At 36.1% G+C, this 24,777-nt stretch overlaps 4 protein-coding genes and 1 non-coding gene across 18 annotated transcripts in view; 2 read left to right on the top strand and 3 right to left on the bottom strand.

Annotated features, from left to right (window-relative positions):
• Positions 1-189: 189 nt before the first annotated feature.
• On the bottom strand, positions 190-4,054 carry ces-2 (Transcription factor ces-2). Its single transcript, NM_061209.6, has 3 exons — positions 3,743-4,054; positions 3,628-3,690; positions 190-820 (listed from the first exon to the last, which is right to left on the bottom strand). Exons 1-3 carry the CDS (start codon positions 4,022-4,024, stop codon positions 530-532), a joined length of 636 nt encoding a protein of 211 aa, NP_493610.1. The 5' UTR covers positions 4,025-4,054; the 3' UTR covers positions 190-529.
• A 4,399-nt stretch (positions 4,055-8,453) lies between these two features.
• Positions 8,454-9,915, top strand: fbxb-70 (F-box associated domain-containing protein). Its single transcript, NM_061208.7, has 2 exons — positions 8,454-8,560; positions 8,940-9,915. Exons 1-2 carry the CDS (start codon positions 8,481-8,483, stop codon positions 9,856-9,858), a joined length of 999 nt encoding a protein of 332 aa, NP_493609.2. The 5' UTR covers positions 8,454-8,480; the 3' UTR covers positions 9,859-9,915.
• A 143-nt stretch (positions 9,916-10,058) lies between these two features.
• On the bottom strand, positions 10,059-12,061 carry ZK909.3 (Guanosine-3',5'-bis(diphosphate) 3'-pyrophosphohydrolase MESH1). Its single transcript, NM_061207.10, has 3 exons — positions 11,957-12,061; positions 11,037-11,434; positions 10,059-10,329 (listed from the first exon to the last, which is right to left on the bottom strand). Exons 1-3 carry the CDS (start codon positions 12,054-12,056, stop codon positions 10,138-10,140), a joined length of 690 nt encoding a protein of 229 aa, NP_493608.2. The 5' UTR covers positions 12,057-12,061; the 3' UTR covers positions 10,059-10,137.
• A 1,305-nt stretch (positions 12,062-13,366) lies between these two features.
• Positions 13,367-24,777, bottom strand: part of kin-1 (cAMP-dependent protein kinase catalytic subunit) — a gene marked incomplete at both ends in the record, with an annotated part of 38,419 nt that continues 27,008 nt past the window's right edge. For 5 of the 14 annotated variants that reach the window (NM_001381269.1, NM_001381270.1, NM_001381271.1 and 2 more), the window contains 6 exons: positions 14,482-14,655; positions 15,140-15,523; positions 15,739-15,948; positions 16,273-16,371; positions 16,427-16,555; positions 24,589-24,650. In NM_001381269.1, coding sequence (NP_001368699.1) covers positions 14,482-14,655; positions 15,140-15,523; positions 15,739-15,948; positions 16,273-16,371; positions 16,427-16,555; positions 24,589-24,650 — 1,058 coding nt within the window. Of the gene's footprint in view, positions 15,524-15,738; positions 15,949-16,272; positions 16,372-16,426; positions 16,556-18,592; positions 19,471-24,588; positions 24,651-24,777 lie in introns of those variants that run through there. The other 9 variants (NM_061204.5, NM_170962.5, NM_170964.6 and 6 more) reach the window with 5 other exon arrangements.
• Positions 15,571-15,621, top strand: ZK909.7. Its single transcript, NR_050765.1, has one exon. It is a non-coding gene; the product is annotated as an Unclassified non-coding RNA ZK909.7 (non-coding RNA).

Below are 24,777 nucleotides of genomic sequence, written 5' to 3'. Positions count from 1 at the left end.
AAATATTTGGAATTGTTTAAAACTCATTCATATATTCCGAGTTAAAAAATTCAGGTTTAATTCTTTTAGAACTATTATAAAGTGCAAAATATTACAAAGTTGGTTACAGATCTTATTATATTGTGTACTATAATATATCAAATACATATATTTCTGAACCATTTAGAAAAAAAATGTCAAAAAAGTACATAAAATGCATACACAATATTTATTGTCAAAATAAGAATTTGTAGAAAAATCATCAATGATAAGTTGAAAAACTATCAGGAAATATACACGCACCCGCAGATGAATAACCTGATAGGGGATTGAGGTAGGGAGAATGAAAGCTTAAGAGATAGATCAAGATGAATGGGTGGTATAGAGAACCGATTTAAAGCTAAGGAAAGAAAAATAAAGCAATTTCAAGAACCTAGAGAAACATTCAAATAAATAGAAGCTTTGAAGTAACGACTGTAAATTTACAACAAAAGTGCGTAAACAACACTAATCTTTTTTTAAGCGTCCGGTATATGAAATACAAACAATTTCATACTTCAATGGTTGAATCGCTTTTAGAATCATTAGAATCATTAGTTTCCGTTGAATCGTTTGACTCGCAGGACACTTCAGAATTTGCTGGTGAGATTTTGGAGAAGAGGAGAAATCTGAGCTGCGCGGCCTCTTGCTCTAAGCTTGAGACCTTTCCACGTAGTTGCATGTTTTCCCGTTCTAAAGCATGAGCTTTTGATGCGATTTGTTCTTCTTTTTGACGACGTGCGTCTCTCGAACGTTTCGCTGCATCGTTGTTTTTGCGCCGACGCTCGAAGTATGCAGAGTCCTGTAATTGCTGAGATTAATTGTGATTTGTTAAGTTTTCAGAAACTAGGAATTTATTAGTCTACAAAAGTAATACACAATTTGCGAAAAGCCTATCAACTAGGAATTAATAAATCTCTAAGCACAGTTAGCCTAGCAAAGAATCATAATTCTATTAGGGTGATAAATAAGTTTTGTCGTTTTTTTTTCAGTTTTGATTTTTTCTAGGATATTTTTTGTGGATATATAGAAGACAGTTAGAATGACAAGCCTATCAATATCAGCCATGATGGGCACCGTTAAGATTATTTCCAACTCCGTTCTCTGCCGATCAAAACATTTAATTTTTCCGATTTTTGTCATTTCTTTGGGAAATCGAAAACTTATACACCCTCAGGTAATAGACTATTAGTTTAGCACATTAGTGTAATAACATCCTCATACATAGCGTATCGATACAACAATATCAGTTGAAAGTGCCGAAAATGCTTGCAAACATGACTTTTTAAACTTTGAACGACGCTAACTCCTGAAACGTAAAAGATATGAAAAAATGATCAACTACAAAATTAACAAGCATTTCAAGCACTACAATGTGTTAGTTGATGACTGTTCTGTATCTTTTGTTGTTTTTGAGTTAGGGTCAGTTGAAGTACGCTAGGCCGAAATTTTGATGATACCATTTTTCCCCATTTTTCCATGTAGCTTCAAGATAAATTATTTAGAAGAACTTTTTTAAGCAAAAATACAATAATTAAATAATTTTATACATTTCATTAGTTGTACGTTTTTAATATTTCATATCCCCGAAAAGATATGAAGCACACATACACTACTAGTTATTTCTTATGCGACTTTTTGAGTTTTCATATACTTTATTAAGGAATATGCCAAAGTTATTCCGTTTTATAAAACAAGAGCTACACATTATCGCAAATCCCATATTAAATATCAAAGGAAAAGTATCTCATATTCACGTAAGTTTATTCAAAAAATCGGTGTGACAGTTGTGTTTTGTGTAAGCCTCTCTTCTAACCACCGTATGCCGTTCACCAGAATGAGTGGGTTTTGTTGTGTAAAATGTACGACCCCTCTATATATTTTTCCGTATGTTTTATGCTCGGAGGGGCACCGCCCGTAAAAGAAAACTTAGATGTAATATGCGTTAGGCCAAAAAAGTTTGAGTCTTTTGTTACAGAAGGACATTAAAGTTTCATAAAACGACAACATATACAGTGCCGACCAATATTCTATTCGTTTTCGCTTTTAAGGTGATTTGCTTGAGTTGTTCAAACAAGTATAACTCGAATACGATAACATCTAGCAAAATATTTTTAATTAACAAAATGTTGCCGTTCATTTTGTCTACACTCTTGATGTTGGTTTACATAACTTTATTACGAAAAAAGCTACATCAGCTGAAATCAGCCGGGACTATATTTTGACTAGAATTGCTAAGTGACCCACAACTTTGTGCTCATGAAACAAAGTTTAATAAGAAAATAATTTGCACCAATTTTTCTACACTCTGCCATTTGCAGTTCTGTCATCAATCGACCAGGAAAAATAATACAGAGGATTGAACATGATTCTCAAATTTCTAGATTTTGAGCATGTTTTAAAAATCCTATTAAATAGCTTTATATAATAGTTTTTGTAACGAAAACTTACATCACGAATGTTTGCAACATGTTTGAAATGTTTTTAAACTCAGAACCTAAACAAAAATTTTGCTCGCATTTACAGAAAATTTGGTCAGTTCTGACTTTTGTAATGCATGTTTAGTCATCTGTATAAATTTCCCTGGGCACTTTGTGACAAAACAACAAATTGCAAAAAGTTGAAAATTCTGTGGAAATTATTTTTTTAAATTACACATGTAGAAAAAGTAACCGGTAACATTTTGTTAGTTGAAAATTATTTGTTAACTATTATAGTATTTAAGTAATATGTGTTTGAAAAACTCAGGCAAATGGCCATAAAACCGAAAGCAAATAGAATATTGGCCGGCAACGTGCCACTATGATATTTGGCCATTTCGCACTGGCGCTACGAAAAATTACAATTTTTTTACAAAATGAGAATGTGGGTACTTGTACGACGCAGTAAATATAGCTTACTTAGTATTTGATGCTAGCTGAACAAGAAGTGATGCTGATCTTAATTTTTTGAATTCCCGCCTCATTTGAATAATATAAATGGTAGCCCAAGTCCTCTACGGGGGTATAGTTGCGCAACACCCCTTCCTGTCCGGTCATGCCCCTCTCGTATATTCATATTCAAATTCCTCCACACACATGAAGGTTTCTCTGTCAGGTAGACTGTATGTAATTACCCCTTCTTTTTCTTATGGCAACAGTTGGGTGGTGCTAAACAATGAGCCGAATCTCGAAGAGCTCTTAATTGGAGGCAGTCTGTACCGCATTATCCCAGGAACAACCAGCGGATTTTTGAATTGGGATTGTTAGGAGTAATTATTCATTAGCATAGCTTAGAGACAAAATGGCGTTGACAATGCTCCGCACTAAGAGGAAACTCCAGGAATACGGTAAATAAGGCAACTTATAATTATAATAGTTTGGGTGGGGGCGTTAATACTAGTTGACTTTCACACTATCAAAAATTCTGACACCCATAAACCATCTCCAACAGACACCTCGCGGTCGTCGTTGCGTAACTAACAGGAGTCGTGTTACGTAACTGTAGTGATTTGAACTTAAGACCACGCAAATACGATTTATGAATATTTTTAACCTCATGGTAAGTCTCTATTGGTTTTCAGATTTTTTGGAATTGTATACACTTGAAACTTAAAAAATTGAAACAAACCTTTTTTTCTTCTGGAATCGGAACCGACATCTTTCGTGATGGTGACCGTTGGGGACTTGAAAACTGAAAATAATTCCAATAGTTTTATAAGTGCTAATAATTTTTCCCAACTCACGTGTGAACTGCTAACCGTACTCGACCTGCTTGACACTGGACTGGCACACAATTCATCTTCTAGTTTGATCTTCTTGGTTGGTGTTAAAAGATTTGTCGTGGGCAGTGAGTCAAATGGTAAAATCCCCAACGGAGTGTCCAACTTCTTTCCGCCGGACTGTGCAGCAAGTGCAGTCGTCAGAATAGAAGTTCCGTCGTTGAATGGGAAACCAAGTGAGCCGAGCAGTGGTTGAACGGCTGCTTGATTTGTGAAAAGCGCCGATAGTGCTCTATGAAAGTCCATTGCGTCTGCTGTGATAATTTGGGGCTAAAAAAGACACAGATTTATTAACTATAAGAGAGTTGAAGAGGTAAATGTTTGATTTTCAGTTTAAACTTCCGATGGATAAGCTAAGTGAATAGTTTTAACCCTAGAAGACAAAGGCTAGATGGAAAATTCCCAAAAAAATCCTTTAATTGATGTAATAGGGTACGTCAATATTGAACTTTTGATTAAAACATTTTTAGAGTTTCATAAACTATAAGCTTGAAAATTCAACTATAGACCAGCCATGTTTCAGGTTACACCATCCAATTCCGTTTCAAAAAAAAAACAAAGATATGCCCATGGTAAATTAAATTGAACAGAAGAATATATTGGAAGGTAGAAAAGAAAGAGGTCAAATGTTTGCACAATCATAAAAAAGAGTAAAAGGAAATGGAGGAAAGAGACAATCTAGGATTAGGGTGGAACCTGAATTGGTAGAGGTTGTTAGATAAGCGGTGAGTACTGATAAAGTCAATGTGGATCCTCAAGTTACTTAACAAGTTTGAAAAGTTGTGTTTAATCAAAATAATTGGAATTTTGCTTGTCATATCTTAAAATGAAAAGTTGAAGTAGGCTAATTGTTATTACAAAAGAGTATATAATATAATTCAAGTTTTTAGCTCTAGAATACATTTCTTAATCAAAAATGATCACTGAAGAAAATTCAAGATGCATACGTTAGATGGGGAGGAAATGAAATGACCTCTACAGTAGTCATATTTGAAATCTATATTTTTTTGTGAATAATTTAAGTTTTATCAGAGTATTGTAACTGGAAACATCTTAAGAGTTTTGCGCGATTTTTGTAGTTCAAAGTTACATATGATTTTTTATTAGTAGAATCAAAAACTAAAAAAAAACGAAGTTGTAAGAAATTGGGTCTACTGGGACCACCCTGTTGCCCCATATACCCATCGGAGCATAAGAGTGATTGCGCGTCGGCTGTCTCGAGAAATGACAGGCGGTATGCGGGATGAGGGTGGCAGCATTTTCCGCCCGCCCTCCAAGAGGTCACCACCGGCCATCAGAGGGTGCAACAGTGCGCAACACTAGAGAGCACGGGAAGAGAACGAGACGCAGAGCAACCGTATGCAATGGCATTTGAATATTCGTTTTCTATGAGAGATAGGTGTCTCGTGTGCATTGGAACGTCGGCTCTTCTTCTGAAGAGGAGAATGAGGGGTTGGTGGTAGACATGGAGGAAGAGACAATCATTACGCAAGTATTTGAATGGTAGGTAGTCATTAGGTAATAAGGTTTGTTGGGTTACGGATTTGTTGAAACATTGAATGAATGTTTTGATGCTGTCTGAAATCACCTGAAATCAATGAGAAATGAAGATTTAATTACCAGCAGTCAGTATTCTAAAATTCAGGGTTTTAATTTTATGGCCTTACTTTCAACAATTAAACCCTCACGTTTGAGAGCACATCTTAAAAATTCAATATTAGAGGGATATCATTAATATTACCACCAAGGCTTCACATGCATCCGAAATCACTTCTCTTCATGCAACAATATTCATCCTCCCGACCTTTCATCCTCTTTCAAGTACCATGTGCTCATCGGTCCCTCTTTTGAACTTACGCAATGGCTAGTAATACTGCGTAACTGTTACAAATCTAGCCTACCGGAGGGTATACGGGGCAGTGCTGTGGGGCTCTCGGCTCTCGGCGGAAGCCGAGAGCTGAAAAAAATTTGAACTCGGCTCTCGGCGCGAGCCGACTTTTTTCAAGAGCCGCACAGCACTGATACGGGGTTTTTGAATTTTTTATTGGAATCATATTTACATTATGAAGATTTACGCTCTACTTCAGGCTCACAATCCTGACACAAACTTTGAAATTTGATGAATCCAAATAGGCGAGTTTCCGATTCTCCGTGGCAAAAACAGCCGAGTTCTTGTTCTATTTGGCACTGATCTAAAGATAGGACATGTTTGTAGTCTTTCCTCGCATGCTCCGTTTACGATAGCACATGTGTTGAGCGCAATTAACTTCGCGCACATCTTCCTAATCCCGACAAAAACGCCGACGTCTAATTGATCATTGAATTATTATCTTCCAAAAAGGACTTGACACTTTTTCTCCTCATCGAAAGCCGAATCCACTTGTCAATCATCATTCTATAGAATTCAAGCAATTGCCAATTTTTTATGGATGACTTGCACAGGCGGGTATATATTCAAATGGAATTGAATTTGAATTTGTGAGGTTAAGATTTTTATGTATACAATAGTAAAAGATGAAATCATGTCAGTAGTACCGCTTTTTTATGCTAAAATATCACAGTGAAGCTTTTTAAAACTTTTTTGAAATTTCTCTATGTGTACTCAATTTTCACTTATCATAACTTTTGAAATGGACCAAAAACGGTTTTTGTATTCGATAACACCAATGAGAATTCAGTTCTTGGTTGATATCATGTTTAGAGATCTCAAACTTTTGAAGACTCTTCGTGTTTCTGAGTAACTTTCCGAGAATTCACTCTTTCTGAGGAAGAGTTTACAACTTTTTGAGCACAAATTTTTAACTAAGTGTGCTCGAGATTAGGCATTCTTGCGGGGACTGCTTTTGTGAGATAGTTTGCACTAGAAAACTCAAAGCTTGGTCGGAGTTGGGCTAAGCTTGGGCGAGAATATGTTCAGGGCTGAATTTGTGTCTCTATTAGTGTTTATATTTTGTTGCGAAAACATCTAAATAATTAGAACATTTCAATAATATTCTTTATTCATTTTCCGAAGATTTTTTTAAAACTAACTTAACTCAGAAAAAACCAGTCCACTTGGATTTGGAGCAATACACGAAATTGCACCAAAACTTTGAAGGTAAATTTTGAGAACTCTAAAGGGTTTAAGGTATGTTGTAATGAAATTTGTTAATATAGAACTATTTCTTGTTTTTTTATTTGAAGTTTATTTGAAGTTTTTTTTCAAAATTTTCTGCTTAAGGGTAGGGTACCAAAATTTGAGACTTTGCTTTTTTAGACCAAAATGGTCCAAAACTACCAAATTTCGTAATGAGAAGTTCTGAACATTTAAAAAAAAGTTCAAAGTTTTGGAAAAATGGTTAATTTTTAGCTAAAATTTCGAATTTTGGCTACTTCTCGGTGTCACAGCAATTCGAACTTAATTTTTATTTGATTGTCGTCTTTTAATGCATGTTTTGGCATTTTATTTCGTTTTTTCGTCAAACTTGTATCGTATTTGTGCTCGCATCGACCGAAAAAGCATCTTAATCAACGAAACAACATCTAATCAATTGCGAAAACGTGTATTAAAGTATGATAATCAAAGAAAAATTAAGTTCCAACCGCTACGACACCGAGAAGTTGCCAAAATTTGAGATTTTAGCTAAAAATGGACCATTTTTTCCAAAACTTTGAGCGGCCATAACTTTTTTTCCAATTTTTTTCAGAACGTCTCATTACGAAATTTGGTATTTGGACCATTTTGAGTCTAAAAAAGCAAAGTCTCAAATTTTGGTACACCGCCTTTAAAATAAAAGTTTAGAAACCATAAGAAAAATTTAGAAGAAAAAAAAATTAGAAACTAACAAAAAAATTCATGTTGTGTTTTTAATGAACTGGAAACAAAAAACTTAGAAAAAAAACTCATTCCGCCCATCCAAATTCAAACCGTCTCACTCCTTCCTCCCATTAGTATTTCCGATATCCTCCTCTTACACTTTCTATCTATATGTCCATAGAATTACCTTACCGGTCATACAAATATGACCTGGTAATGCCATTCTGTCACTGCACACGCACTTCTTGATATCTCAAAGGGAAGAGAGTGATGGACCATTACATTTGTTTACCAACCCCTCTCTTTTTATAACTTTATGCACTGTTGGAGGAATAAAGAAGTGTTCTAAATTTTAGGGTACTCTGAAGAACGTTAAGAAATTTGGATGACGAGAAAGAACAACTAGAGTAAACCTGCTGTACTCTTTTCTATTTTTCGTCAAAATTTTTGAATACAAAAATTGTGAATTCAATATCAGAAAAATTCGAATTTTACATAATTTTTCAAAAAACATTTGATTGATGGTATAGTGATGGGTTGCAGAGCGCAACGATAACGTGACAATTAGGCCGCGCTTACAAAATGCTAGGGACATCAAAAATCCACCCTAAAAAGTGGTACTCTAAAAACTTCGCATAAAAGAGACGTGGCAAGGTACGTCATTGGATATTAATGTGAATTGATGTTTTTTTTTTTAAGTTTGATGGCTGGACTCTCAAAAGCAAACTTGACGGCTGTAACTCAAAATAATAACAAACCTGAAACATCACATCTTCCCATCTTGAACCAAGACCCATTAAAGATTATGTCCAGGTGTGCATGTAACCAGGTGTTCCTCTCTCTTAGTCTCATAATTACTGTTGTCTGTGCTCACAGCTCATTCTCCATTTGAGTTCTACGCAAAAGATGGACGCCGATGTTTCTCGTTTTCATCCATCTGAAATTGTTGATAGAGATCGTCTTAACCGAATGGAATTTCAGGAAAAGTGAGTTTTTTTTTTTAATTTGAAATAGACCCTCCATAATTCAGTTATTTAAAAATGTTGATTTTATGATAACTTCATTTTACCTTAGAGGTGAAGTAGCGCCAGTGAGAAAAATGTCAAAAACAACTTCTCTGGTGCCAAAATGACCAAATATCATAGCAAAACTTTTCAACATTATTTTGAAATTTTTTTATTTACTGTCAAATAGTGACCAATTACTCAGTTTTTGCCACTGATAATTTTGGAAGTCGACCAAAAATGTAACTTTGACCGGAAGTTATGAAAAATCTAATTTTTTGGAGTGTTTTATTATGATATACAGACGTTTTACAGTCGTATCAATATTTTTTCCTTTTCGAAGAACACAAATAATTTACAGAATAATTTACTCATTGACTTCTGAAACTGCAAAAAAGCAAATCAAATCTCTTCGCCTCAAAACAACTGAATTTGAGATATGGATACAAAAATTCATATGCATATATCTAGTGATTAAAGACCACTATTCTGAAACTCAATATTGGTATACTTTCAAGAGTGATATATATCGAAAAGAGAGAACAAATCAAGAAGGATATATTGAAGTAATGAAGTCCGCGAATTTTGGACCAACCATGTTACTTCCACAGATGCCTGCTACAATTGGTGTGAGAGAGTTAGCAGGTCATTTTCAAGATGCTCTGCATTACCCGAAAGTTGATGATTTCAAAATTGAATGTGATGAGTTCGATCTCAAATCGATTTGTGATGATTTTGAAGGAATGCAGATAAAGAGAATGAAGATTGAGGGAAGACTTGATATAACGTATTACCAAGAATTCATGAAGGTATTCTGTCAGCAAGTCGACGAACTTGTACTTTTCGGGGATCCATTTACCAGTTCTCACTACAAAATAGAAGATGTGTTGATTCAAAACAGCAAAATAACTCTTCAAATGACATCGTTTTCAAAAAACTTTGACACTTTGCTGATAAACAATGCAAGAAGAATCTTGGTGTTTGCACAGACAAGCCTAGCAACTATTGATATTTTCCTAAAGCATTGGGTGCACGGATCAAATCCAAGAATGGAGTATTTTGCGATAGAATTGATGGAAAGTGATCTGAATGAAGAAGAATGCTATGCACTGATATTGAAAGGATTGGCCTGTAAATATGCACCAATTGATCAGATAAAACAATTTGATGATACATTGGAAGGAGGAATGAACATCACTGGAGTGAATGACACCGTGGCTTTAATTCATCTTGATACGTTAGCCTCTAAGTTAGTTCTTCAAATGTTTGTTCTTAATTGAACAATGCCGATTCAATTTGTTAATTCGTAATTATACCTTAATAAAGAGACAAAGATACTTGTGTGTTATAACCCCTCGTTTTTAAAATGAATTAAACTTCCATTTATTTATCCATTTTAGTAAAACGTGATTCCCATTTTCCCTGTTTATACTTATTGTTAGAAATTGTTATTTCCTAATTGTAAGCCTAAAAACACAAAAATTTGAAAAAATTTATTTTAGAAAAGCTGATAAAATGGAGATATATCGACAGATCATCACAAAGTTCGAAATCAAAAATTAGGCCAAATGACGGTTGATGACGTCATCCAAAGCATATTCCAGTGATTCATTAGTTCCCTTCATTTCACCAATTACCTCACGACTCCATTTAAAGTACTCGTTAACTCGTTTTTTGTCCCATCCGATTGGTGCCTTGCGTTCCAGATCACGCAAGTTGTACAATTTGTCGGCCAAATGGACTAGCTTTGCCTGAAGTTATATTAGAATGTTGTGGGGAGATATTGTAAACAGTAAAAAAACAAATGACATTTTTGTGATAAAACCCATGTCAAATGTTTTTCTGTTTTTCATTCAATTGGCAAAATTGTACGCATCCCATGAATGTTCCTACATCTATTTTGAAAATTAAGTAAATTCTATGAAATTATCTAAAGAAAACGGGAAAAAATTTCAAAAAGGCACTGCTCAAGTGCTTCCGTCATAGAAAAAATTCCTCTAAACATTTACGTCAAAGCTGATAACCGGCGAAAGGCAAATCGGCAATTTTTCGAAAGTGAAACTTTCCGATTAATCGGCAAACCGACAAATTGTTCTAATTGAAAATTTCCGGCAATTGCCGCCCACCACTGATTCATATAATTCTAACTTTTCAAAAAAAATTTCCAAATGCCTGCACGTTTTTTTAGTTGCCGGCAAGACAATTTTTGTTTTCAAAGCATTCAGTCAAAGCAGTCAAAGCAGTCTGAAATACCAATTTTTTATTTTTTAGCAGGGCACTAGGGCATGAAAGCTTGGTTTTACAGCTGGTAAAATTATAAAATTTTCCGATATGAAAAATGTTCTGAACAGCATGATGAAATTTAGAAACCTATGTGTCTTCAAATTTATGCAGGGTCCCCAGAAAATCGATAGCTAGTGTAATTTATGAAAATTTAGTCAGAAAAACAAAAACCTACTTGATGACTATGTTTTCCATAATTCTCAATTTGAAGCTTCTTCCTTTCGGCTTTTGCCAAATTCTTATCATCTGTACACTCCTTCACAACTTGAAACACTTCATTTCCAAATTCTTGCTGAATTTCCTCCGGAGTCGTCTTGGTATCCTCAACAACATCATGAAGTACTGCAGCAGCAAGTGTCACTGGATCATATACTTTTGCTTCATTTGTGAGAATATACATTACACCAATGGGATGATTAATGTACGGGGTCGCATTATCCTTACGCTTCTGATGGCGATGGCGACGAGCTGCGAAATCAGTTGCTTTCAGGACAAGATTCCAGTCCGCTAGTTCAGTTTCCTCATTAAATGGTTTTTCTGGTTTTTTGAGAAGATCGTCGTAGTCAGTGTCTTCTGTAATATTCATATGCATTTATTGAACGTTTACCCAATAAAAAAGTTTTTGAAACTACTGTATGTTATTGTAGTGATCTGTTGCGTTATGTATTAAAGTATTATAATTTTTGTCAGATGCCGGAAATTCAGAATAAATAAAAATGTGAAAGATCTTCTGAAAATCGACAAAAAATCAGTTTCCGCGCTGTAAATTATGGCATAGTATTTTGAACAACTTTCGAGGCCTGTAGAACTGCGTGTTATTAAAGATTTTTGATAATTTTAAAAGTGGAGAAACACCAGTTGAGAAATCGTTGAAAACCATTTAAAATCCAAAATGACCAAATACCATAGTGAAACTATTCATAACATTTTTTGAAAATTTGTTTAATTACAGTCAAAAGTGAAAAGTGTAAGAGAAAGTGGGCTTTGAAGCTGAGTTCAGTTCAGATCTGTTTCAAAAAATGAAAATGTGTGAAAAGCATTCAACCTTTCGATTTCCCCTATTTCATTTGTTTTGGCTTCCAGTTAAAAACTCACCCAGTTTAACCTTTTTCTCTAAGTCATCGGTGGCTTTCTCCAGTTCTGGATACATTCCCTCAAACTCGACCAACTTTTCCTCGTGTTTTTTGTCGACCATGATTTCTAGAAATTAATTATTAAACTTAAACATTTTTGGCATGGAACAGAAAGAAAATAGGTTGAACGAAAATTAATTTTTAAAGAAATCGATAATTATTCATAGCTAACATTGACACTCCGTGTCACAGCTAACAGTGAATGCTGGCAGAGGAGAAGAGAATTCCTCCCGCCAAAAAGGGAAAGGAAACTGGTTCAATCTATATTTTTTTCTCTGCATCTCTCCCTCTCTCCTAAATCTACACACTGTTTCTCTGTTACTGTAAAATTAGTCACCTCCATCCTCTCCTCACAATTAGATGACGTTTAGAAAGGATTGTGAAATTCCTTTTTTGTAGAAAAACAACAATTCTTGAGAAGTTTGTGTGTATCATAAAAATTTGATTAGACATATCAATGATAAGATGAGAAGTAGGATTTTTGAAAAGATAGATAGGGTGTTTTGTATATTAAAAAGCATAAATACATTTATTAATGGTGCGTCCATAGTTTGCGGAAAACGGGAATTTCCCGCGTGCGGAAGCGCCCATAGTCTGCGGAAAAAAACAAGGAGTTTCTCGATTTGTTATTGGTCAATTTCAAAGTAGTGGGCGTGTCCAACCAATTAGAGGTTGTAAAATTTTAAGCTGAGCAATGGGAAAGCGAAAAAACTGCAGACCACGCCTACTTTTTTGAATTTTGAGGAAAAAAACGAGGAAACTCCGGTTTTTCCGCAGACTATGGACGCTTCCGCACGCAGGAAATTCCCATTTTCCGCAGACTATGGACGCACCATAACTATTGCTTCTTAAATGTATAATTCCTCGCATTGAAAGGATATTTTTTAGTTAGAGAATGAGATTGCAGATTTCAATTTCTAGCCTCTTTTTCTAGTCTTGTTTCAATGTTTTTTCATCACGAACGTTATGGTTTTCCTATTTTGTGAAGTTTCACATAAAGATGTATTAAATACTAAATTTCTAAAAAAAACTAGTAAAATGGATGATCTGAAAATGCTACTAGGTCACGCCTGAAAAAAAGTTTGTTTGGTTTTTTCTCATAAAAAATTTATTTAAATTTTTATTTGATTTATACAAAAATCTGGTTTGCAGACATTTGCATTTTTATGTAGTTGTTAAAATTAAATATTAAAATTTTAATTTTTTTTTTGGTCAATAACTGCCCCTGGGAGAGTAACACCAAGAGTTCAAAGTTAGAATACCATCATCTCTAGCTTTTTTAAATTACGTGCTACTAACTAAAATCTGCAAGAATTAATAATAAGACCGATTAGGATTTTCAAGATATCGACGTTTAAATATTTGAACGCAATTCACAAAACTACTTTTTATGACGACTGGGGGATTTTTGCGGTGAGTGTGTGTGGGGGGGGGGGGGGTGAAAAGTGTTTAAAATACATATATATGTATACATGAGAGAGGAAAAGGAAAATGAGAAAAAAACATACAATTAATGGTTTTGTGGGATTCCATTTCTTTGTTGAGACAGAAGTCAACTTTTCTAGAAAAAGTTTGCGGGAGGCTGAATTGGAGGAGGGAAAGTCAGGGGTTGACTAGAAAATTTTTGATATATAATAATTATATATATTAGAGCAAATTCCAATCTATTATTTTTACAAATTATTATTAGGGGGACGGGATCGGGGCAAGAAAATGTATGAACATTAAAAAAATAAGGGGTTTCAGAAAGGAAGGGAAGAAATAGTAAAGCATCTTCATCATTTTTCAAATTGTCCGCAACAATATTGAAATTTCAAATTTTTGGCTGAGAATGAGAAGGTTTTGTGGGTGAGGGAAGACAAACCACCGGACAATAGGGACAGGGTTTTGTTTTGGACTAGTACAATTTTGAGGAATATGGAAAAGAGAGAGAGAGAGAGTGAAATTTGAAACAAAAAGCTTATGGAAGGAATCGACAAAGATAATGAATTAAAACTCGGCAAACTCTTTGGCGCATTTCTCGGTGCCCGAGATACGAAGCGGCTCTTCCTCGTAGTCGTCAAAGTTAGATGCGTCGCCAGGGCCACGGCATTTTGGAAGGAACGGTGCTTCGATCTGAAATTTGTTCATATAAGATATTAGAGAAGAGGAACGTTCTAGAGCAACACTCCATGCATATTTCTGATAGTTTGACAAATGTTAGAATATAAACGGTAAATATAGTATAGAAAACATATTCAAGAAAATCTAACATCTAAAAAAGTATCGTGCCTTAATCCAATTATTTTCAAACTACAATTACATGCTATAATGTTTAGTATTCACTAACAATTTCACTATATAAAAGTACAGTACGATATCAATCATTAAAATTCAAAGAAAAGAAAAGAAAATCAAACCAAATTGTGAATATAGGTGCTGAAAAAGAAGAGTAGAGATAGAAGTGGAGATATATGCATGCGTGATCCCAATTCCACAGTTTCTTGCCTAAAACTCGACGAACAGCTCTTCCAACTGTGGAGTCGCGGCGATCACAAACTCAGTCGGCTCTTGCACCTCTTCCACAAAATGACGTGTGTCGGCGGGACCATCGACACGTGGATACAGAGCCTCGAACAGTCGACCATTGGATTCTCCTTTGGAGAACGAGGGCGGTGTGATCTACAACGAACCATGAAAATAGAGCACAACACGACAATCAGCCACGGCACACATCATTTTTGGATTCAACAACAACAAATTCAACAAAGGGATAGATCACGGGCGAAAAAAGGCACAACATTCAACAATAACAAACAAACAAACAAAGAAACATGCAAAGAAAAGAAACAGTCGGAAAGTTGTAGAGAAGGACAGTAATGGTGGTAGTTAAATTATCGAAAAACCTAGAAAAAATTGTGATTTGGGAAATTTTGCGTAGTAGTCTTGAAATAAATCCCTACCTCATTACTAAAGGTTATGGGGTTTTTCAAGTAGTGTCGCGACACTACTTGAATAACCCCATTATACTTGAAAAATCGCTCAGCTCAAAATAAACACCTTGTTGAAATTTGTGTACTACCTTACCTAGTTTTTTATTACACTTATGACTACCACCATCTCCTGACCACATACATTCCTGGTTTCAAATAGGATAACTACTCACCTTCTTCTGATAGATGGCAATCCAGTCGGTACTTCCAAACCACTTGTGATTTTTGATATCGGCAACTCCATTTTTCAGGTTACCGTATCGCTTTGTAAGATCAACTTGGAGCAAATTCTTCAGCAAGTCTTTCAACTCATTCGAGAAGTGCGACGGGAATTTCACTTTTCCTGACACAATCTTCTCATAAATTTGAATCGGCTGATCGGCAAAGAACGGCGGATAACCGGCGGCCATTTCGTAGATCAACACACCAAGTGCCCACCAATCGACAGCCTTATTGTATCCTTTTGACAAAATAATCTCGGGTGCCAAGTATTCTGGTGTGCCGCACAATGTCCACGTTCGTCCTTTGACACGTTTCGCAAATCCGAAATCGGTGATCTTAAAATTGAAAAATCTATTTTTGGTCAGACAGATTATATATATATATATATATATATATATATATATATATATGATATATATATATATATAAAGCAGTCGAGTTATCCAAACGGATATTATAATCTTTTTTGAAAAAAAGTAGTGGCTTAGCTAATCCGATTAAATATACATGTGCTCATAATTGCCTAAATCTTCATTATTTTCAAACCTACCTTTAGATATCCAGTGGAATCGATAAGCAAGTTCTCGGGTTTCAGATCACGATAGATGAGATCTAAGGAGTGAAGGTACTCAAAGGCAAGCACAATTTGAGCGGCGTAGAAACGCGAGTGGGGCTCGGAGAAACGTCCGATTCGGCGTAAATGTGAGAACATCTCACCTCCCGAGATGAATTCGAGCACCATGTACAAGTTGGAGTTGTCCTGAAATAGCATATGTTCTCTATTTATCGCTATAGTTACTTTTTCGGGTTTTTAGTTTTCTAGTATTTTAGTTTCTGTTTAGTTCTTGAAATTTTCTTTTATGTGGGCGACACGCAAACTTTTTTCAACCAGTAATTATTCGATGTTTTTGTTGTTTTTCAATTTTCACCACCAAGACCAACAAACATTTACTAAACTCGGTATTTCTTAGAAATTCTAGCGTCTTCACAATACCCTCACATTAAAGCTCTCCCCCGCTTTTTCTCACGTGCTCGAAGCCAGCATATGACAAGCAATATATATATATATATATATATATCTCACCTTGAAAGAGAACGTCATGTTCACCAAAAACGGAAAATCGATAGCCTGGAGAATGCGCTTTTCGTTCAACGTGTGCTCCACTTGCTTGAGTTTTACAACCTGAAAATAAATTAAACTGGAATCAGTTGAAAATATAGAATTCCAAAAATCAAACCTTTTGTTTGTCTAGAATTTTCATGGCATAATAGTTGCCCGACTGCTTATGCTTCACAAGCATCACGCGCCCGAATGATCCGGTTCCAAGGGTTTTTATCCTATCAAAGTCGTCAAGACACGCCGTGTTCTGAAAATTTAAAAATTTTTCACAACAAAAAAATGCATGATCTTAAATTCTACACCCTAAACACACAAACATTTGGCTGTGGAGTCAAAGATTGGTCTTCTCGGTCCTCTTCGTCATCATAACTCTCACAACTATTTTCCGAAGAGGAAGAGGTGATCTCCTCGGAACCGTCCTCCTCCTCCTCCTCCTCCTCATCGTCGTCCGACGAACAAGAGGTACAAGATGACGTTGTAGCAGTGTCATCTGTTGAGTTTTCAGATGAGCAACGCGAGAAAGAAGAGCGACGTGATGCTGGCGCAGATAAGATTGCCATCTGTGCCTGCCCGTCAACTATGGGCCTTGCAGGGATTAGTGTGTTAGTGAGAGGACGTCTGATAGGCGTGGCATATTACTAAATCGATGCCGGAGATAGAATAGCATTTTCAGAGAGCTTTATGCATACGCCAAGCAGAATAAAACGTTTCAATTGATTCTGCAATACCACCTTAACACTTCCTTCCTTTTTCACATGCATCTTGACTTCCGATGTATTTATAGGAAGCTCTCGTCACTTTGGTTTTCACCTTCATTTGCGTACTTAATTTTTTGGACTATTCAGGTTTTTGTTTGTTGCCTACCGGTGTATGATGGAAGCCTGCTGTTTGTAAATTGTATAAGATTGGCGAACAGCGAGCACAGTTTCTTCCATCGTCCCTTTACCTGCGCGGTGAGCGGCAGCGAATAAAAATCGAAAAATGTTGTGTCAACATACAAACACACACTCACACACACTCACACATATGAGGAAAGAGATTGCAAGAGATAGAGAAATGGAGAGAGCGCAATTGTTTGTATTGCAATTCCCCGGAAACGTATTGGGGCCCCCTCTTCCTCTCCTTGTGTGTAGGCTCGTAGGAGAGGAAAATCGATAAATATATCAAAATGTTATAAACTCACAAAGTTGAAATTATTATAGTATACTGTCATGTTGGAATTGAACGAAAAAAAAAACAGTCGGAGGGATAAATTTGCGAGTTTCTATGTAAACAATGTGTGTGTATGTTCACCTAAAAACAACTACTATTGTTGCGTGTTTCCATTTCTATTCTCGGGGCCAGCCGATAGGGGATAATTACACATACAGAGATCGTCATCATCTCCATTTGTCAAGTTAGTCAATAAAGAGTTGATTAGGTCATAAGGTGATGGCGTTGAAATAGAAGAAATCAACCCATTTGATCATTGACAATGATAGAAATTTTGTCATGGAAGGTGGGTCAGTCGATTGGTTTTTAATTAGATATATAAATAACAGATCACAATTTCAGCAAAACTTTCATAGCCGCACAATGAAAAAAAACATAACAGTTCTAGTTCAACAGCTTCAAAATCTTTCAACTCCTGAAAAAAATATGGTTTGTCTAATGGTTAGCAAAGACTGATTTACTTTCAAAACATAGTGCAGGGTCTCTTGAAACTTAGGATATCTTAAAGAATCACCGAAAGCTTTGACATTGCCCTAAATCCTTCTTATACGTAACGAAATATCTGATTTATTGCGTAATCCTTCTATTTTTGGATTTTTCACTTCCCTAGACCCCTCACATTGAAAATGCATAAAGCGGAAATAGAGGTGTTTTGATTTGAGAAATAGACTTTTGGGAAATGTTCTTCATTCCCCATTTCACCATCTATTTTCTTAAAACAAAATTTGTGCCAGATGAAGAGAAGCAACAAGATGGGGGACAGATGGAAATTGTTGTTTTCCTCTTTTCCTTCAGAAAATGGCTATTTTTGGATATCTTCTGCTTAGCACGAACTGAGCTACAACTCAGCTCTTTAGCTTCTTAGGTGTTTGGTCATCGTCTTCTATATATGTATTTGGGATGCGTTAATGCGATAAAAGCGCATTTATATTGGGAAATTATTGTGTTAAATTGTATATTTGGTCTACTTCGATAAGATTATTAATGAATCATGTGGAATCAATCAACTTTTTTTTTGGCTAATTTACTTTTACCCATTAAAAATCCATTAAAAAATAACGAAACAAAATACCTGAAACAGCCACTTCATGGACCAATGATCGGACAGCTGCGTCTTGAGCCAAAAAATCTCCGCAGTGAAATTGGGAACCTGGCTCTCTACAACCACTCCTCGGCCACCACGTCTCACTTGTCGATGATCAATAGGACTCACTGGTGCACTTGTTGATGTTGTTGGCTGGCGCAAATAGTCGTCGTCTAGCCCTTCCATATTTTCAGCATCCGTATCATCTTTCGATCCACAGTTTGGAGTTTTGAATGGTAAGGATCTTACTGAAAACGTTGAGAAACTTGGCGGCGGCACTGTTCGGATAGCTGCCGATGGTGGTGGATTCTGGAGGGTTATGGCAGGAGCACGCTGGCCACGTGATGCTAAAGGCACCACCACTCCAGAAGAGGTTTTCAGAAGAATATGTGGAATTTTTTCGCGGCAAATGTCTTCTGGAGACGAGGAGCTACGACGTTTCTTGACTAATCCTGTTGTGATGGAAGATGTTGTGTTACGTGGCGAGAGTGGCGCAACAGGGAACGACAAGGCTGTAGTTAATGGAAAAACGCCTGAGGTGTTGGTGTCATCTGAAAAGTCATCTGAAGGGCTGTCTGATGGAGACGATGGCATCGACGGTGATGTTGTTGTTGTTGAGGATGGAGTGAGGGTTGTCGTTGAGTTTGATGCCTTGACAGTCATCTGAAGTGGTCCAGTACGGCATAGGGGATGTAAGATAAACCCTTCATCTTCCTCATCTTCTTCAAGGGACCCTTCATCCTCTCGTCTGATTGCTGCCGACAGTCTCCGCCTCCATTCTTCTTCTTCCATTCGCTCATCGTCAGTCTTTTCCGAGGAAGGCGTTGGGGAACGAGACGTCGTCATAAGAATTTAATTGATGACGTCACACTAGAACTATTATTAATGATACGGTAGGGATTTTTGGAGACAATGCGAGAGGGTGAAAAATAAAAAAATATTAGATGATGAATATAACGAGAGACACACGCACGGAAAGATAGAACGTGGTGAGCGCGAGACACAAGGTGGGCGGTCCCACAGCAAAAAAAAGCGGATTGAGATCGGAAATGATAGAGTGTTCTAGATTAGGAGGAAAACGCCAAGGAGGGTACTGTCGCGTGCGCGAGCGCCTAAAGAGACCACCGGTGTGGAGAGACGGGAAGTAGAGGACTGCTGCTGATGCTGGGGCTGCGAGCGGCGGGCGGCTTCGGCGGCGGAAAATTCTAAAAATAGACACTCAGTCAGTCAAACAAAATAGTTGAGAGTAGGAATAGAAAGAGAGAGAGAGAGAGAGAGAGAGAGAGAGAGAGAGAGAGAGAGAGAGAGAGAGAGAGAGAGAGAGACAGCGAAAATGATTTGGTTCTTCTTTTTCTCAGCGGACACAGAGGTGCACTTCGAAGGGGCGGTCCCGTCAGGGGGGGGGGGGGGAGAAATAGTGGGAAGGGCTTGGAGGCTAAATCATATGGGTTTTCTGGACAAGTTCAAACTTGAGATGAGTAAAAAGAGAAGATCATAAATGTAGCATCTAAAGAAAAAGTAAACACTAAGATCACAATAACAATGGTTTTATAAAAATACCCGTTTTGGGCCTGATGCGATGGTCTCAGCTAAGGAGGCTTTTAGGCTTTATTTTAAATATGTTTGCGTTATATTCATGCTGCCTAGACAAAATAGAAATGTTCTAGCCCAGTTTGTAATCGTGCCAGTCATATATGGGCGAAATTCTTTGCCAAAAATACTTGGAGAAGAGAAAAGCGCAACACCTACAATTACACCAGCATTTAATGTTCTTTTTTTTCTAAGAAAAAGTTATACAACTATAATGAAATGAGCCGTAGGTGTGTTCTTGTTGTAGGATTTAGTTGAACATCACGCTAAGAACAATTGGTTATTTTTTGATTTCCTTTACTTTTTTATTAAAGGTGGAGTAGTGCCAGTGGGGAAACTGTTAAAACTACTCCAATGGTGCCAAAATAACCGAATATCATAGTAAAATTTTAAAAGAATTTTTTGAAATGTTTTTATTTACTGTCAAAAAATGACAACTACTCAGTTTTTGCCACTCATAATTTTGGAAGTCGGCCAAAAATAATTTTTTTTCCGACATTCTTTGTACTTTAATTTTGCTTTAGTTAATTTTATTAATTTTATTAAAACTTTGTAGGGGTCGGAACATGCGACATTGCTTTGGATTTCCTGAAAAGCTCGTATTTTTCAAAATATTGGCAAGTTGGCAAAACTTTAACCTGAAATTATAAAAAATCTAATTTTTTGGAGTGTTTTATTATGATATTTGTTCGTTTTGGATCATTAAAAGTGTATTTAGGCAAAATCCCCACTGGCGCTGCTCCACCTATAATATAAAAATGTATTTTACTAATACTGAAGTAAAAAATATCATGCTGCTGAAAAACTGGAGAATCGATGATCTATATAATGAGGAGACTCTCGGCACATGGAGCCAGCTAGAGGGCAAGAGGGCCCCAAACTTTAATTACGCGATGAGCAGTGGAAGATATCGATGTGAAGAAAAAGAAGAATGGAAAAAAATTTGAGCGAGGAAGGACGAAAATAGAAATGGCCCCAATTTTTGTTTACTCAAGTCACGAATGCACAGAATCAGCTAATAATGTTTTCCACTTAGTTTTTGGAACTATTTTAAAAATGAAGTTTGCATTCGCAATAGAGAGCGTAGTACAAAAACTTATGATGGTATTAAAAGTAAAAAAAGTTATTTTTCAGAAGATTTCTTAAAATAGATTGAAGTCTAACATCGGCCTGATTTAAGATGAAATCCATTGGCTATGAATCAAAAAATCTATGCAAATCACTATTACTTCGATGACACAGGTATCCAAAACACATTTAGAACAGCTTTTACTGACTTTTTTTTTAGCTGAAATTAAAAAAAAGTAACCTTACAAAAATTTACAACTTTTCATAACAACATTACTATTTCGCCATTATCAATTGAAATATGTGAAAATTTCTATATAAGTATGTAACATATAGGTAAAAAAACAACATGCCAGAACTTTGAAAAAAAATTAGGGGAGCAGACAGCTTTTAAAAGCTTGAAGATCTGAAATTCCAAAAGCTATTGTTGTACTCATTCTTAAATAAAGGCACCTTTATTTGAGCAGAAACCACGACCTTTTGGTTCTAATCTAGGCAAGAGGTTGGCTTCTCAAATCTGAGCTCTGATAACTCTAAAAATAAAATAAAAAGAAACTCAATTTCAACACCAACCTTTGGCTGCTTGGCAACATTTCTGAAATTCAGCCCCAAAGATCACGGAAGTGCGTATAAAAAATATTGGCAGGTGTTTTCGATAACTGAATTTGATCACTGAGCCGAAGATTTTGTTTTGCTCTTGTTCTTCTAGTTTTTCTCTAGCTTTATTATGTTCTTGCCATGAATGAACTTCTTCTTCTGATTTTAGTAATACTACCATGTCCATAAGCAATATGTAAATGCAAATCGGCACGTATCAGCAGAATGAGAATCTAAAAATAATTTCTTCGAAAGGATTGACAGGGGAGTGTCTCGTCAATAAATCTCAAAAAACCTATTGAACACAAATTAATGGGGGGGTGGGGGGGGGGGGGAGTGAAATTGACAAGAATTGGGTGATAGTGGGTGAGTTGATTGGATTAGATGACAAAAAACAGATGAACACATACACATTCCAATCATTCCAATTACCATTTCCGCTGGCAAGAACTGGATTTTCAAGGAACTTGGTGGAGCTATAAGGATGTCGGCATTGACCACAAAGAAACTAACTTGGCACACATTTGATAGACTATTAAAGAAGTCTATTTATGCTATGCTGGAAATCTTACCCATAACAATGAAAATCGTCGAACTTATTTTTGAATTACGCAATAAAAACGTCTTCCTGGAAAACGCATTTTAAGGCAACCACAAAACATTTAGCTGCATACGAGCACTTTCACTTTAAAAAGTCGATATGAAACTTTTTCTGGTCATTTCTCTAAAGGTGGAGTAGCCCCAGTCGGAATTTTGTTTAAATACACTTATAACAATCCAAAACAAGCAAATATCATAATAAAACATTTTAGATTTTTCATAATTTACGGTCAAAGTATTGGCAAATTGCCAAAATTTTGAAAAATATGAGCTTTTGAGGAAATCCAAAGCAATGTCGCATGTTTCGACCCTTACAATTCATTAATACAAATAATTACAACAAAATTAAAGTATAAAAATGTAGAAAAATTGTTTTTTTCGTTGTCTTCCAAAATTATGAGTGGCAAAACTGAGCAATTGGCATTTTTGGCGGTAAATTTTTTTTTAAAGATTAATTATGATATTCGGCCATTTTGGCACTATAAGAGTAGTTTTTAACATTTTTCCCACTGGCGCTACTCCATCTTTAAATAAAAATAAAGTATTGAAAATAGTCTTGCATTAGGAAAGTATTATTCACGTTTAATCTTAATTTTTATGTTTCGCAAACCTAGGAACACATCCTTAAATTAAATTTCGGAGCAATTTTATGGGTTTCAAAAATAATTCAAGATATTTTTTTACGCACCCGTACGCTGATGAACGTTCTTGTGTGTGATCGATTTTGAGGGTTTCCTCCGAATGACATAACTTATTTTCAAAGTCTAAAAATATGCCAAAATACTTTCCTTATAAAGCCATAGGCTGCAAAAATTTAAAATTATCCTATCACAACGAGGAGGACGGAGAGCTATTTATAAAATATATTTGATTTCCAAATGTTCTACTTCTCCGTACATGAACTATTTTTAGAAACTGCCCAAAATTAACGAACACCCAAAAAAATGTCAGCGTGCTTATAGGCATTTGGTTGGAAAAACTAACGATGGCCTCGGAAAAAGTCCGAGCATACATCAGGTCTCAGAGGATACTGTAGCAGAAAATTAAAAATCTGATGAGGAATGTAATCTGTGGCGTTTTGCTAGAGTTCAGGTCAACTTGCGTTTTTTTAGAAATGGTCTGCAATTTGTCTTTTTTGTTGCAATTTTTAAACACTTTCAAGGTCCCACTCTCTAGCAGAAACTTCAGAATTGGATTTTCGAAACGTGAAAAATGAAGACAGAAAGCAAAAAGAGTGGGCGGCTGTTGTGCAGAGAGATAGAAGAGGTGCCATTTCTTTTTCTCCAGAAGACAAGGAAAAGCTCCTTCTGATGATGACGGAGAAGCAGAAGTAGTTGCCGAGAAATCTTCTCAAATTTAAATTGGGTTTGTGTGGAGGAATATATCTTTTTTCTGCTCTTACTCCTAACATTTGGCGTGCTCGCTTCTGACCATTTTCAGTAAATAAACATACATTTCCTTCAAGAGTATGAACCCTTCGAACGTGGTTTCTGGAGGAACTGAATGCGATGAAGAAATTTCTTCTATACGAAACTTGAGCTCAATTTTGAGTTGAGGCAATTGATCACCCAGTTCAGAAAATTGTATATCATTCGTCGTATGCCTTTCACACAAAAAAAACTAATTTAAAATTCGGTGAAATCATTAAAAGAATTTAATAACATGTTTCAGAGTTGAAGGCACCAAAAAATATATAAAATTGGGACCTTCATCTCCATCATCTCTCTCTCTCATTTTGTTATTGCTTTTTCCTCGTTTTCTCTCTCTCTCTCTCTCTCAAAAATTTTTTGGTATATATCTGCGTGTTTGTATGTGTGCGAAATGCATGGGCTCAGTCTAAAAATAGCGCATTTTTATTTTCCCGGCCCGACGGACCCGAATTTCGCCGACTTTTCCGGACTCACTTCATCAAAATCTCGAGAAGGGAGGGTGATAGGAAATTTTACAACTTTTTCGACTTTCAATGAGTCTCACTAGGCGATAGTGATATATGCAAATTACATTCTTAAATATTCAACGAGCTTTTCTTGAGCTCTATCTTCTCCACAGCCAATCGATTTTGTTTGTGTGTAACTGACATTCACAGGAACAATTTACAGCATCGCTCGAAAGAAAAAAAACGAGCGTACCTGAGCCGGATTCTCCCATCGTTGTTTGAAGTCTTCGCGTGCCTTGTCCAGGAATTCTTTGACTGAAATAAGAAAACATTGGAATATAAATGGTTTGGGGATTTTCTAATTGGTTTGGGGATTTTCTAATGGGGCCCCTTCAGCATCTAACAAACAAGGCTAAGCGGCTTACGATACGATTTTTACTAC

The sequence above is a fragment of the Caenorhabditis elegans genome, chromosome I (genome assembly GCF_000002985.6).
Source record: "Caenorhabditis elegans chromosome I".
NCBI lineage: Eukaryota > Metazoa > Nematoda > Chromadorea > Rhabditida > Rhabditidae > Caenorhabditis > Caenorhabditis elegans.
The sequence above is the reverse complement of the archived record's forward strand: the minus strand, read 5'-3'. Positions and strand labels throughout refer to the sequence as shown.

Bases quoted from the DNA above. Each gene is read 5' to 3' on its own strand.
- ces-2 (NM_061209.6), bottom strand. From the start codon at position 4,024: ATGGACTTTCATAGAGCACTATCGGCGCTTTTCACAAATCAAGCAGCC. The intron at 3,691-3,742 runs GTGAGTTGGGAA...AATTATTTTCAG, and splicing joins GTACGGTTAGCAGTTCACAC to TTTTCAAGTCCCCAACGGTC. The intron at 821-3,627 runs GTTTGTTTCAAT...CAGCAATTACAG, and splicing joins CGATTCCAGAAGAAAAAAAG to GACTCTGCATACTTCGAGCG.
- fbxb-70 (NM_061208.7), top strand. From the start codon at position 8,481: ATGGACGCCGATGTTTCTCGTTTTCATCCATCTGAAATTGTTGATAGA. The intron at 8,561-8,939 runs GTGAGTTTTTTT...AATAATTTACAG, and splicing joins CGAATGGAATTTCAGGAAAA to AATAATTTACTCATTGACTT.
- ZK909.3 (NM_061207.10), bottom strand. From the start codon at position 12,056: ATGGTCGACAAAAAACACGAGGAAAAGTTGGTCGAGTTTGAGGGAATG. The intron at 11,435-11,956 runs GTGAGTTTTTAA...TGAATATTACAG, and splicing joins AGAGAAAAAGGTTAAACTGG to AAGACACTGACTACGACGAT. The intron at 10,330-11,036 runs GTAGGTTTTTGT...ATATAACTTCAG, and splicing joins ATGGAAAACATAGTCATCAA to GCAAAGCTAGTCCATTTGGC.